The following is a 15,005-nucleotide window of genomic DNA, read 5'->3' on the forward strand; positions in this document are numbered from 1 at the left end:
TCTAATTGAGGTGTAGTAGTATCTCATTGTTGTTTTAATTTGCATTTCCCTGATCACATATGATCTGGAATATCTCTTTGTATGTTAACTTGCCATCTGTGAGGTGTCTATTCATTTGGTGAGGTCCTTTTCCGGTTTTAAATTGGGCTGCTTGTTTTCTTTTTTTATTTTTTTAATTTAAATTCAATTAGCCAACATATAGTACATCATTAGTTTTTGATACAATGTTCAGTGATTCATTAGTTGCATATAACACCTAGCGCTCATCACATCACATGCCCTCCTTACTGCCCGTCACCCAGTTACCCCATCCCCCCACCTACCTCCCTTTCCGCGACCCTGTTTGTTTCCTGGAGTAGAGTCCCTCATGGTTTGTTTCCAGGGTCGCTTGTTTTCTTAGTGTTGAGTTTAAAGAGTTCTTTGTATATTTTGGATAACAGTCTTTATCAGATATGACTTTTGCAATCATTTTTTTCCAGTCTGTGGTTTGTCTTCTAATTTTGATATTGTCTTTCACAAAGCAGAGGCTTTTTAATTTAATGAAGTCAAGTTCATCAATTATTTCTGTATGGATCATGTCTTTGGTGTTATACCTAAAAAGGCATCACTATACCCAAGGTCACCTAGGTTTTCTACTATGTTATACTCTAGGAGTTTTACAGTTTCATATTTACCATTTAGATCTATGATCCATCTTGACTTAATTGTTGTGAATGGTGTAAGGTCTATATAAGATTAATGTTTCTTGCATGTAGATATCTAGTAGTTCCAACACCATTTGTTGAAAAGACTGTCTTTTCTCCATTTTATTAATTTAGTTCTTTTTCAAAGATCTGGGTTTTTTTTTTTTTTTGATGTAATGTTCCATGATTCATTATTTGCATATAACACCCAGTGCACCATGCAATACGTGCCCTCCTTAATACCCATCACCGGCCTATCCCAATCCCCCACCCCCCTCCCCTCTGAAGCCCTCAGTTTGTTTCCCAGAGTCCACAATCTCTCATGGTTCATTTCCCCTTCTGTTTACCCCCCTCATTCTTCCCTTCTTTCTCCTACCAATTTTCCTATTTCTTATGTTCCATAAATGAGTGAAACCATATAATTGTCTTTCTCTGCTTGACTTATTTCACTTAGCATTATCTCCTCCAGTGCCGTCCATGTTGCTGCAAATGTTGTGTAATTATTCTTTCTGATGGCTGAGTAATATTCCATTGTGTATATGGACCACATCTTCTTAATCCAGTCATCTGTTGAAGGGCATCTCGGCTCCTTCCACAATTTAGCTATTGCGGACAATGCTGCTATGAACATTGGGGTGCATATGGCCCTTCTCTTCACTACGTCTGTATCTTTGGGGTAAACACCCAGTAGTGCAATGGCTGGGTCATAGGGTAGCCCTATTGTTAACTTTTTAAGGGACCTCCACAATGTTTTCCAAAGTGGCTGTACCAACTTGCATTCCCACCAACAGTGTAAGAGGGATCCCCTTTCTCCACATCCTCTCCAACATTTGTTGTTTCCTGCCTTGTCAATTTGTTGACTATTTATGTGGGTTTATTTCTGGTCTCTCTTCTGTTCTGTTGATCTGTTTGTCTATTATTTTGTCAATACCATATTATAGCTTTATAGTGACTCTGGAAGTCAGGCAGTATCAATTCTCCAACACTGCTCTTCTCCTTCAGTATGGTATTGTCTATTCTGAACATTTTCTCTCTCCATATGAACTTTAGAATCAGTTTGTCAACATCCACAAAATAACTTTCGAAAACTTTCATTGGGATTGCACTGAATCTCTCGATCAAGTTGTGAAGAACTGACATCTTGACAGTATTGAGACTTCCTAGCTATGAACATGAAATATCTCTCCATTTATTTAGTTCTCCTTTGATATTTTTTATCGTAACTTTGTAGTTTGGTTGTTAGTGTTGTTGAGTTCAACCATGTCCTTACTCTGCCTGCTGGAACTGTCCATCTCTGAACAGTGGTGTTGAAGTCTCACTATAAAAGGAGATTCATCTATTTCTCTTTGCAGTTCTATCAGTTTTTGACTCATGTAGTGTGATGCTCTGTTTTTAGGTTGCATACATGTTAAAAATTGTTATGTCTCCTTAAGAAACCCACCCCTTTATCATTATGGAATACCTTCCTTAATCCTGATAACTTTCCTTACTTTGCAGTCTTCTCTTTCTGAAATTAATATAGCTACTGCTGCCTTTTGTTGTTGTTGTTAGCATAAACATAGTATATTTTTCTCTATCCATTTACTTTCAATCTATATGTGTCCCTATATTTAAAATGGGTTTCTTATAGATCAGAGAACTTGGTCAGATTTTTTGATCCACTCTAACAATCTCCATCTTTTTTTTTTTTTTTTTGGAGATTTTGTTTATTTATTTGAGAGAAAGAGAGAGAGCGCACGCGTGCGTGCGCGCACACACACACGCGCGCTTGCGCGCGCGAGCAGGGGGAGGGGCAGAAGGAGAAGCAGACCTCCTGCTGAGCAGGGAGCCTCAGGCAGGGCTTGATCCCATGACCCTGAGATCATGACCTGAGCCATAGGCAGAGCGTAACCAACTGAGCTACCCCGGCTTCCCTGACAATCTCTGTCTCTTAAAGGGTATATTTAGACCAATGACATTCAGAGTGATTATTGATAAAGTTGGATTCATATCTATTGTATGTATTACTGTTTTGTTTGTTGCTATTTTTGTCTTTCACTCTTTTTCTGCCTTTTATGGTATTAATTGAACATTTTATAGGACTCCATTTTGTCTCCTTTCTCAGCGTCTCTATTATACTTCCTTTTTTAAACTTCTTTTAGTGACTTCCCTAGAGTTTGCAACATACTCTTACAGCTAATCCAAGTACAGTTTCAAATAATGCTATACCACTTAACACGAAAGTATCTTAAAATTTAAAAAAATTACTAATTCCTTCCTCCCATCGCTTGTAACATTGCTGTCATTTATTTTACTTACATATAATTGTATAAAGCACATATGTATATGCTATATACATAAGCATACATAAATGAATACATTGTTGCTATTATTACTTTAACAAACTGTTACTTCTTAGGTCATTTAGAAATTTTTAAATAATTTTTATTTACCTTCATCAATTCATTTTCTGATGCTCTTCCTTTCTTTATGTATCAGTTTTTTTTTAAAGAGAAAAAGAGTCTTTTTTTTTTTTAAGATTTTATTTATTTGACAGAGAGAGAGACAGCCAGCGAGAGAGGGAACACAAGCAGGGGGAGTGGGAGAGGAAGAAGCAGGCTCCCAGCAGAGGAGCTGGATGTGGGGCTCGATCCCAGGACTTTGGGATCACGCCCTGAGCTGAAGGCAGACACTTAACAACTGAGCCACCCAAGCACCTCTGTATCTCAGTTTCTGACCCTTTTTTTTTTTTTACCTTCTAAGAACTTCTTTAAACATTTCTTGCAAGACAGGTCGACTGACAACAGATTTCCTCAACTTTTGTAAGTCTAGGAAAGTCTATATTTCTCCTCACCTTTGAAGAATAATTTCACAGGGTACAGAATTCTAAGTTGGTAGTTTTTTCTCTTAACCCTTTAAATATTTCACTGCTCTCCTTGCTTGCATGGTTTCTGAGAAGGTAGATGTTAGAGGTAAGGTGTTTTTTTCCTCTGGCTTCTTTCACAATATTTTGTCTTTGACTTTTTGTGATTTGAAAATGATATGCTGAGGTGTAATTCTTTGCCATTTATCCTGTTTGGTGTTTTTTGAGTTTTCTGGATCTGTGGGTTTGGTGTCTCACATTAATTTGGGGAAATTCTTAGTCATTATTTTTTCAAATATTTCCTTAGTTCCTTTCTCTCTTTCTTCTGTTTTAATACTCTATTACTCATAACTTATACCTTCTGCAGCTGTCCCGCAGTTCTTGTGTGCTCTGTTCCATTTTTTTCAGGCTTTGTTTTGTTTTCAAAGATTCTATTGCTATATCCTTTAATGCAGAGATTCCTTCCTTAGCTATATCCAGTCTACTAATAAGTCCACCCAATGCAGTTTTCATTTCTGTTACACTGTTTTTTATGTCTAGAATTTCTTTTTTGGTTTTTCTTGGGATTTCCATTTCTCTGGTTATACTGCCCATCTGTACTTGCATGCTGTCTACTCTATCCATTTGAGCCCCTATTATATTAACCCTAGTTGTCTTAAATTCACGGTCTGATGATTCCAACATCCCTGACATGTCTGGTTTTGATGCTTGTTCTAGCTCTTCAAGTCATATATATTTATGAAAAAAAAATATATATATATAATATGTGTGTGTGTGTGTGTGTGTGTGTGTGTGTGTGTATTTTACCTTTTGGTATGCCTTGTAATTTTTTCTTGATAGCTGGACATAGTATACCAGGTAAAAGGAACTTCTGTAAATAAGTGTTTAGTAATGTAGTGGTGAAATATGTGTGTGTGGGGGAGGGGGAAGCATTTTATAATTTATGACCAGGTCTCAATCTTTAGGGAGTCTATGCCTCCAGACTGTGAAATTCACAAGAGTTTCCCTATTTTGTTTTGTTTTTTTTCCCCTTATCCTTAGGTCAACAAGATAGCTAGAGTGGGCTGGAATTGGGTCTTTCCCTTCCCTCAGGTCAGATAGGCTCTGATGATTATCCCAGCATATTAGGCTCTGGAGAGCTAGTTTTCCCTGAGGGCAGGCTTTATTAAGAAGAACAGAGTGTTCTGGCTTATTTCAAAAAGGTTCCTTTTACCCTCCCTCTGGTGGAAGCATGAGGGAATTTTTCTCCAATATTTGCTATGAAAATTTGGTCAAGCTCCTGGAGGTTAATCTCACAATGGGGAGCCCCTATGACTGGGTCCCTCTGGAGTTTTTAACTCAGTTATATACACAGAGCCTCCAACAATTCATCAGTTACAGTTGAGATTTTCTTACCTGGGTGCTGGTGAGTATCTCCTTCAGGAAGCTGTTGACTCCCTGTCTGTCTCTCCAATCTTGGAAAAATCCCTGATGTTCTTCTTACTTGTTGCAGGTAAAACCCTTCGTTTTCCTATTCTTTGGCTTGGTTGTATCTTTTGGCTCAACACTCACCAAGAGGGAAACCCACTTTGGAGTAGGTTTCTTTTTGTCAAGGGCACTGCATAAGGATGTGCAGGTTGTTCACTGCTAAACCTAAAGGGTTCCCTTCCCATTGGCTACCACAATCATACATGCCAGTCCTGAAAAACACATGGAGCTGCATGATTTAGAGTTCATGAATTAATGCCTCTTTGTGAGACAATGAAACACCTTCCCAATGTAGGTACGGCAGGGCGGCTCCCCACTAGTGTGCCTCCAATAGTTGTAGCTGGACCTTGCAACCAGCTGCACCAGGGGCTAGCTTCATATACAAGCATGCCCATTTGAGCCACAGTTGGTCTCTTAATCAACCACACTGGGCCAGGCTTGCCCACCAGTCACAGCACAGCCATAACAAGAGGGCACATGCAGACTACACAGTGGGTACCTCTGGAGCACTTAGTTCTGGTGACTGGGAGGATTGTACTTCTGAGTCTCACAGGACATCTGCATAAGGCCACTTCTTCAAGGCCAGGAGATGAAGCTGATCTATCTAATACATAGAAACCAACAGAAAGAGTCAGGCAAAATGAGGAAATAGAGGAATTTGTTAAAAAAAAAAAAAGACAAAACCACAGAAAAAGTACTGAATGAAATGAAGATAAGCAATCTACCTGATAAAGAGTTGGAGGTAATGGTCATAAACATGGTCATTAAACTAGGGAGAGAATGAATGAACACAGTGAAAACTTCAATAAAGAGATAAAAAAAATATAAAAAGGAACCAATCAAAGCTGAAGAATGAAATAACTGAAATGAAAAATACACTAAGGGGAATCAACATCAGATCATAGGATGCAGAAGAACAGAACAGTAATCCGGAAGACAGGGTAGTTGAAATCATCCAAAGTGAACAGCAAAAAGAAAATTAGAAAATGAGGATTGTTTAAGTAACCTCTGGAACAACATCAACCATACTAATATTTTTTTTTTATTATAGGGATTCCAGAAATAGAAGAGAGAGAAAAAGAGCAGAAAACTCATTTGAAGAAATAATAGCTGAAAACTTCCCAAATCTGGGAAAGGAAACAGACATCCAAGTCCATAAAGCACAGAGTCCCAGACAAGATGAACCCAAAGAAGTTCACACCAAGTCACATAATAATTAAAATATCAAAAGTTAAGGATGGAGGACTTTTAAAAGCAGCAAGAGAAAAACATCTTGTCATGTACAATGGAACCCCTCTAAGACTATCAGCTGATATTTCAGCAGAAACTTTACAGTCCAAAGGGGACTGGCATGATATAGTCAAAGTGCTGAAAGGGAAAAAAAAAAAACCTACAACCAAAAATACTCTACCCAGTAAGGTTATCATTCAGAGCTGAAAGACAGATAAAGAGCTTTCCAAAGAAAAAAGTTAAATTTTATCACCACTAAACTGGCCTCTCAAGAAATGTTAAAAGAAATTCTTTAGGTGGAAAAGAAAAGGCCATAACTAGAAGAAAATTATGAAAGGAAAAATCTTACTGGTAAAAGCAAACACACAGTTAAGGTAGTGGATAAACCACTTATAAAGTTGGTACGAATGTTAAAAAACCAAAAGTAGCAAAATCAACTATGTTTATAATAATTAGTTAAGGGATACACAAAATAAAAAGATGTAAAATACGGCAACAAATAAAACATTGGGGAAGGCGTAAAAATGCTGTTCTTTTAGAACACGTTCAAACTTAAGTGTCCATCAACTTAAAGAGACTGGTATATACAAAGGGTGCTAAATATAAATCTCATAGTAACAACAAACCAAAACCCTACAACAAATACCCAAAAAATAAAAAGAAAGAATGTCAAACATAACACTATAGAAAATCATCGAAACAAAGAGAAAAGATTAAGAAGGAACAGAGAATAACTACAAAAACAACCAGAAACAATTTTGAAAATGGCAGTAAGTACATACATATCAATAATTACTTTAAAGGTAAATGGACTAAGTATTCCAATCAAAAGACACAGGGTGACTGGAAAACAAACAAACAAACAAAAAAGACCAGGGCTCCTGAGTGGCTCAGTCAGTTAAGCTGTCTGACTCTTGATCTCAGCTCAGGTCTTGATCTCAGGGCTGTAAGTTCAAGCCCCACATTGGACTCCATGCTGGGCATGAAGACCACTTAAAAACAAACAAACAAACAAACAAACAAACAAACAAACAAGACCCATCAATATACTGTCTACAAGAGACTCATTTCAGACTGACAGACACATACAGACTGAAAATGAAGGGATAGAAAAAGATATTCCATGCAATGCATGGAAATGAAATGAAACGAAACCAAAAGGACGCTGGGGTAGCAATACTTACATCAGACAAAATAGACTTTAAAACAAAGAGCGTATCAAGAGACAAAGATAGGCATTTACATAATGATAAAGGGATCAGCCCAACAAGGATATATAACACTTGTAAATATGTATACTCTCTAGTAGGAGCACCAAAATATATAAAAGCAAATGGTACTAGATCAAAGGGAGACAGTAATACAATAGTAAAAAAATTTAACACCCCACTTACATCAATGAATAGTTCAACCAGACAAAAAAAAAAAAACATTAAGAAAACAGTGACCTTAAATGACATATTAGGCCAGATGTACTTACCAGATATATACAGAACATTCCATTGAAAAACATCAGAATACACATTCTCTTTAGGTACACATGGAACATTCTCCAGGACAGATCACATATTAGGCCAAAACACAAGTCTCAACACATTTAAAAAGCTTATAATCAGATCAGCATCTTTTGTGACCACAATGGTATGGAACTAGTAATCAATTACAAGAAAAAAAAAACTAGCAAAACACAAACACCTGGAGGCTAAACGACATGCTACTAAACAACCAATGGGTCAATTAAGAAGTCAAGAAGGAAATTAAAAAAATACCTTGAAACAAATGAAAATGAAAATAAAATGCACCAAAATCTATGGGATACAGCAAAAACAGTTCTAAGAGGGAAGTTTATAGTAATATGGGCTACCTGAAAAATCTCAAACAATCTAACCTTACACTTCTAAAGGAAATGGAAAAAGAAGAACAAACAAAGCCAAAGCTAGCAGAAAGGAGGAAATAATAAAGAGGAACAATAAATGGAACAGAGACTAAATAACAATAGAAAAGATCAATGAAACTAAGAGCTGGTTCTTTGAAAAGATAAATAAAATTGATAAACATTCAGCCAGGTTCATAAAGAAAAAAAAAGAGGACTCAAATCAGAAAGAGAAGTTACAAGAGACACCACAGAAATATAAAAGATTATAAGAGAAAAACATGAGCAATGAGTTACAACAAATTGGACAACACAAAGAAAATGGATAAGTTCCTAGAATTATATAATCTTCCAAGACTGAATCAAAAGGAAATAGAAAATTCGAAGCAGACTGAGTACTAATAAGGAAATTGAATTAATAATTTTAAAAACTTCCAAAAAACCAAAATCCAGGACCAGATGGCTTCATAAGTGAATTCTATTGAACATTAAAAGAGGAATTAACATTTATCTTCCTGAAACTGCTCCAAAATATTGAAGAGAAGGAATATTCCAAATTCAGGAGTCCAGCATTACCCTGATATCAAAACTAGACAAAAATACTACAAAAAAAGTTACAGGCCAAATATTCCTAATGAATGTGGATGCAAATATCCTCAACAAAATATTAGCACCCTGAATTCAACAATAAATTAAAAGGATCTTATACCATGATCAGGTGGGATTTTCCCCAAGATACAAGGATGGCTCAATATTTGCAAGTTAATCAACATGATACATCATATTAACAAAATGAAAATAAAAATCCTATCGTCATCTCAATAAATGCAGAAAAAGCATTTGACAAAATTCAACATCCATTTATGAGTAAAAACTCTCAACAAAATGGGTATAGGGAGAACATATCCCAACATAATAAAGGCCATATATGACAAACCCACAGCTAACATCATACTCTATAGTGAAACATTGCAAGCTTATCCTCTAAGATCAGGAATAAGACAAGGAGGCTCACTTTTAGAACTTGTATTCAACATAGCACTAGCCACAGCAATAAGACAAGAGAAAGAAATAAAGGGCATCAAAACTAGTAAGAAGTATAACTGTCACTATTTGCAGATGACATAATTATATATACATAGAAAATGCTAAAGACTCTACCAAAAAATTGCTAGAACTAATAAATGAATTCAGTAAAGTTGCAAGATACAAAATTAATATACACAGATTTGTTGCATTTCTGTACACTACTAACAAATTATCAGAAAGAGAAATTAAGAAAACATTCCCATTTACAATTGCGCTGAAAAGAATAAAATAAGGAATACATATTTTTAAATACCTATTTAACCAAGGAAGTGAAAGACTTTTACTCTGAAAACTATAAGATGTTGATGAAAGTAATTGAACTTGACACAAATAAATGAAAGATATGTCATGCTTATGAATTGGAACAAGTAATACTTTTAAGATATTCATACTACCATAGGATCAATGTAATCCTATCAAAATATCAATGGGATTTTTCACAGAAATAGAAAAAACAGTCCCAAAATTTGTGTGGAAACAAAAAGGGCCTGAATAACCAAAGCAACCATGAAAAAAAACAAAGCTGGAGGCCATTATGCTACTTGACTTTAAAGTATATTACAAAGCTCTAATAATCAAAACAGCATGGTACACACACACACACACACACACACACACACACACCAGACACACAAATCAATAGAATGAAATAGAGAGCCCAGGAAAAATCCCCACAATTATATGGTCAATTAATCTATGACAAAGGAGGCCAGAATATATGATGAGGAAAAATTCTCTTCAATAAATGATGTTGGGAAAACTGGACAGCTACATGGAAAAGAATGAAACTGGACCACTTTTTCAACCCATATACAAAAATAAAGTCAAAATGAATTAAAGACATAAATTTAAGACCAGAAACCATAAAATTCCTTATGTCCTCTTGGACATAAGTCTTAGCAATTTTTTTTGGACCTATATTCCCAGACAAGGGCAATAGAAGCAAAAATAAACAAATGGGACCACACCAAATGAAAAAGCTTTTGCGCAAAGCCATCAGCAAAATGAAAAGGCAACTTACCGAATAGGAGAATATATTTGCCAATGATATATCCGATAAGGGGTTAATATCCAAAATATATAAAGAACTAACACCATAAAAATAAACAATTTAATTAAAAAATGGGCAGAGGAGGGAGGTGAAGAGGCATGTTCCAAAGAAGACATACAGATGGCCAACAGACACACGGAAAGATGCTCAACATCACTAATAACCAGGGAAATGTAAATCAAAACTACAGTATCACCTCACACCAATCAGAATGGCTAATATTCAAAGGACAAGAAATAACGTGTTGGTAAGAACGTGGAGAAATGGGAACCTACATCTCTTGGTGGGAATGTATGTAACATTGTGCAGCCATTATGGAAAACAGTATGGAGGTTCCTCAAAAAATTAAAAATAGGACTACCATACAATCCAGCAATTCTACCTCTGGTATTTGTCAGAAGAAAATGAAAACACTGATTCAAAAAGATATGTGCACCCCTATGTTCACTGCAGCACTGTTCACAATAACCAAGATAAACAGAGGCAGCCTAAGTGTCCATCAACATATGAGTAAATTAAAAAATGTGATATATACACAATGGGATATTACTCAGCTGTAAAAAGAATGAAATCTTGCCATCTGCAACAACATGGATAGTTCTTGATGGTATTATGCTAAGTGAAACAAGTCAGACAGAGAAGGACAAATACCATATGATTTCATTTATATGTGGAATCTAAAAAACAAAACAAATGAACAAACAAAACGAAACAGAAACAGACTCTTAGGTACAAAGAACAAACTCGTAATTGCCAGAGGGGAAGGGTGTGGGTGGATGGGTGAAATAGGTGAAGGGGATTAAGAGGTACAAATTTCCAGTTATAAAATAAATAAGTCATGGGGATATAAAGTACAGCATAGGGAATGTAGTCAATAATATTGTAAGTACTATGTATGGTGAGAGATGGTAACTAGACTCATTACAGTGATCATTCTGTAATGTATGTAAATATCAAATTACTATGTTATACACCTAAAATTAATATTGTATGTCAGCTGTTCTTCAGTTTAAAAAATTTTTAATTAAACAAAATACTGAAAAGCACTGAAGTGAAAAAAAAACCCCATAGACTTGAACTTTATAAACATGTGTATACTCTTGAAATAAAATGTTAAATTAAATTAGTTACCCAATAATTTTCCTCCTACGTGTACATGACTATACTATTTGTATAAAGTGTGACTTCCCAATATATTATTATTCAAATATTAGACACAAAATGCATTCTAAACACAAATAAGTAATACTTTAGAGTTTGAGCACTGCTCACTCTATAAATTCCAATATAAAGATAAATATAAATATATGTAAAAATATTTTCATACTTAAGAATATTACAAATCAACTACTTCACCATAGGTTTTCCTTAATTAAAAGAGATTATCATAGCATAATTTGGAAGAAATGATTTGAATTCTCATTTTTTAAGAGTTACAAGTACTATAAGATCCTGTTGGATTAACAGATGAGGTGAGAGATGCATTGTTAAACAAGATTAAGGATTTAAACATTAATGGGGAACTCAAAAAAGTAAATTAATAATGAAAGTCTTCACAGAGTGCTATAATTAGGGTCTATGAAAACTCAGGTGGGACGGTCAAATGCCTGATGAATCAATAGTCACAACAACTTTAATCTGTATATTTGCTTATTTTGAACCTAATACTACTTGATGAAAAATTATAATCTGAGATAATCTTAAGATTTTACATATTATTTTTCACAGATGCACGGGTAAAATTTTTATTCCCAGACAGTAAGCAGGGATGCAGCAAAGAATAAGACAGGAAAATTAGAACAATGCATTTAGCTACTTGTTTCTCTGAGATTTGGTACATTTGAAGTATTTATAATTTATCTGGTTATTATTGTTTGACAGACAAAGTCATGAGAGCATTTCCTATCTCGTGTAATCCTCTCAACTCTCTTAAAGTACAATTCTAACCTATTAAGTCACTGTTATTAGTCTCCTGTTTGAGATGTGGAAACTAGGGCTTATCGTGGTCAAAGAACTTGCTCCAAGCCATAAAGCCAGAAGCTAAGCTTTTAATAACTGTGAATAGATCTTTTCTTACATTGTGAGGAAAAACCATAAAGCATAGGGGGCCAGTGAGACTGGGGAATTTGGTGGAAAGTAGGGGTGGCATGCAAGTGCAGTTATCCATCCTTAAGCTATGTTGCCACAGATCATTGAAAAGACTCACTAGTTTAACACATTACTCTGTAGGCATACGCCTCTCAAATTTCTCTAGCAGCTGAATATCCAAGAGCGTCCCAATATGGTGAAAGCAAATTCGGTAATTATGTAACTAATCACTTAACATCAAGATATTCATTATATATTATCAGATAAAACACCAATGCATTTGCTGTTATATTCATAAGCTGAACTTCTAATTCTAAACGGGACTTGGGACTGCTTTTAGGATGGCCTGAAATTCCACAAACAAAATATTCTTTGAAATTCACATCTTCAATGTATGGTTTCTTCCTATTATAAAACTTTTCCTAGGTATTACTGATGTACCCAGACTTCATTATGTTAAACAGTATTTGTATTAGTACTTCAGTGCTAGCAAAAGAGTTGTGCCTTAAACTGAACCAAACATCTGTTAAACTAAATTGCTGTTTATGCTATAATCAGCCAATTACATAAAAGTCACTTGCCATAGTGGATTAAAGAACATAATACCATGTTTGAAGAAGACCCTAAAACTACAATTCAAATTGTTAAAAACTATAATCTAAAAATTATTCAAGAATTTCAGGTATATTTTCTAAAAAATAATTCTATCTAATTAATTCTTACAATGTTCTTTAATTTATATAAATGATAAGAATCTCATTCTTGGGCTGACTTAGTGGGAAAACATGTTTTAATTTTTTTAAAGCTTTAACAGTGAGTGTTCTGAGGAAAAGTATGGTATACATAACTAACTAAAATGACTAACATTTTCTAGAGATCCAGGGGAGTTAACATAAGAATAAAACTTTGCTTAAATTTACCATCATTTCAGTACATTTTTAAAAAAGTGATCCACTACAGTTATTAAAAATAGTGTAGTCTCTACAATGTATTCCTCATTTCTTTATATAGTACAAAAACTTAAGCCCAGAAAAAAAAAATTACAAACGTGCACACCTGCATAATGAAGAGGTTTGACTATATTACATTTTCTCTTTAAAATGAAGACGTTTCAAAGATAGAGAAAGCCCTGAATTTGGTTAAGAGATTGAAGTACACATAAGACAGAGTCACCAGTATGTTTTTACAAAGGCCCAATACGGGTGTGATAGTTCCCAGGGCAATGATTAAACTTATTCTAACAAAAATAAAGGGTAAATCCTGGAGAAGGATGCCCAGGGAATTCAGAAGAGGGTTCTGAGGAGTTAATATAATTCGAAGGAGAGAAATAAAACTGAATATGTAGACTGGGTACAGCCAGCCTGACTTATACACGGCAGACTGGCCAGCTACGCGCACCATCTCTACGGTGTCGGACCACAGCAGAAAGCTCCACAGGAAGATCTGGGCACGATCGTCCTGCTGGGACATTGTTGCCAGGACTCCCGAGTGAAAGGAGGGCTCTTGGGGTCTCGCCATCACTGGATCGGGGTTCGGTGTCCTTGCTGCTGACGGCAGTGACAACTCGGTCCACCTGGCCGGATGGGGAGGTGAAGCATTTTCTTCATTTTGCTTCACTTGGTCCGTCACGGTTTTCATTTGCTGCAAAGTAGCTTTACGAATGTGCCTATCGTCATTACCTGCAATGAATTGATTTGAAGTTTAAAAATTGTTTAAATGTTCTGTAAATTAAAATTTCTTTTCAATTTTATGTAAATTTAAATTTTAAAATTTAAAGGTAAAATTGTAAGTGTTCTCTTGACTGTTTTGACATCTGTTTTACACATGGAACTTCAGACAACAAGGGGAAGCATAATAACCAAAAAACAAACAAAAAACGCCAAAAACCAGAGGCAGAGAAGGTTCTTCATATTTTTTAATTTTTCTAGATATGGATCCCAAGTCATTTCTACCATTTCACAGTACTAGCCATGACTGGTTAGTGAGCTAAGCACTTTCACACATTATCTCATTTAATCCTCAGGAAAAAAGTTGACAGATGGGAATTACTATCCCATTTTATAAAAAGAGAAACTGCAGGCCAAGAGGTGAAATGACACACCAATTCAAATACACAGTTAGTAATGGGCAGGGTTGGAATTTACACCCAGATTTGTTTGACCCCAATTGACAATCTCTTAACTTTATGGCTGCTGTTACCGTCTAGGGGCACTACATCATGTGCTAATTATAAAGCATACAAATATCGTAAAATCAAATGACTCTAAAAGTCCAATGGTCCAATCCTGTCATTTTTTTTTAAAGATTTTATTTATTTATTCGACAGAGAGAGAGACAGCCAGTGAGAGAGGGAACACAAGCAGGGGGAGTGGGAGAGGAAGAAGCAGGCTCACAGTGGAAGAGCCCGATGTGGGGCTCGATCCCACAACGCCGGGATCACGCCCTGAGCCGAAGGCAGACGCTTAACCGCTGTGCCACCCAGGCACCCCAATCCTGTCATTTTTTATTAGAAGTCCACAGGGATCACTACAACCCAGATCTTCAGGTTTGGAGTTTGGTTCTAAGAGGGAGTCTGTTTGACCATGAGAAAGTCTTAGTGAAGAGTGCCACTCGATCCAAGATTTTTTAAGCTGTACTATCCTCAGAGTTTTTGAACCAGTCAGTACAATTGATCAGACTAAA

General features: G+C 35.7%; 1 protein-coding gene across 4 annotated transcripts in view; it reads right to left on the reverse strand.

The window, feature by feature from the left end:
* Positions 1-2,586: 2,586 nt before the first annotated feature.
* TMEM236 (transmembrane protein 236) overlaps positions 2,587-15,005 on the reverse strand; it is a 64,544-nt gene continuing 52,125 nt past the window's right edge. For all 4 annotated transcript variants that reach the window (XM_045787577.2, XM_087857653.1, XM_087857652.1 and 1 more), the window contains one exon: positions 2,587-14,002. In XM_045787577.2, the coding sequence (XP_045643533.1) occupies positions 13,419-14,002 (584 nt within the window). In that variant the 3' untranslated portion in view covers positions 2,587-13,418. The remainder of the gene's footprint in view (positions 14,003-15,005) is intronic.

Source organism: Ursus americanus, chromosome 31 (assembly GCF_024610735.1).
Source record: "Ursus americanus isolate L20-20 chromosome 31, mUrsAme1.1.p, whole genome shotgun sequence".
Classification (NCBI taxonomy): Eukaryota; Metazoa; Chordata; class Mammalia; order Carnivora; family Ursidae; genus Ursus; species Ursus americanus.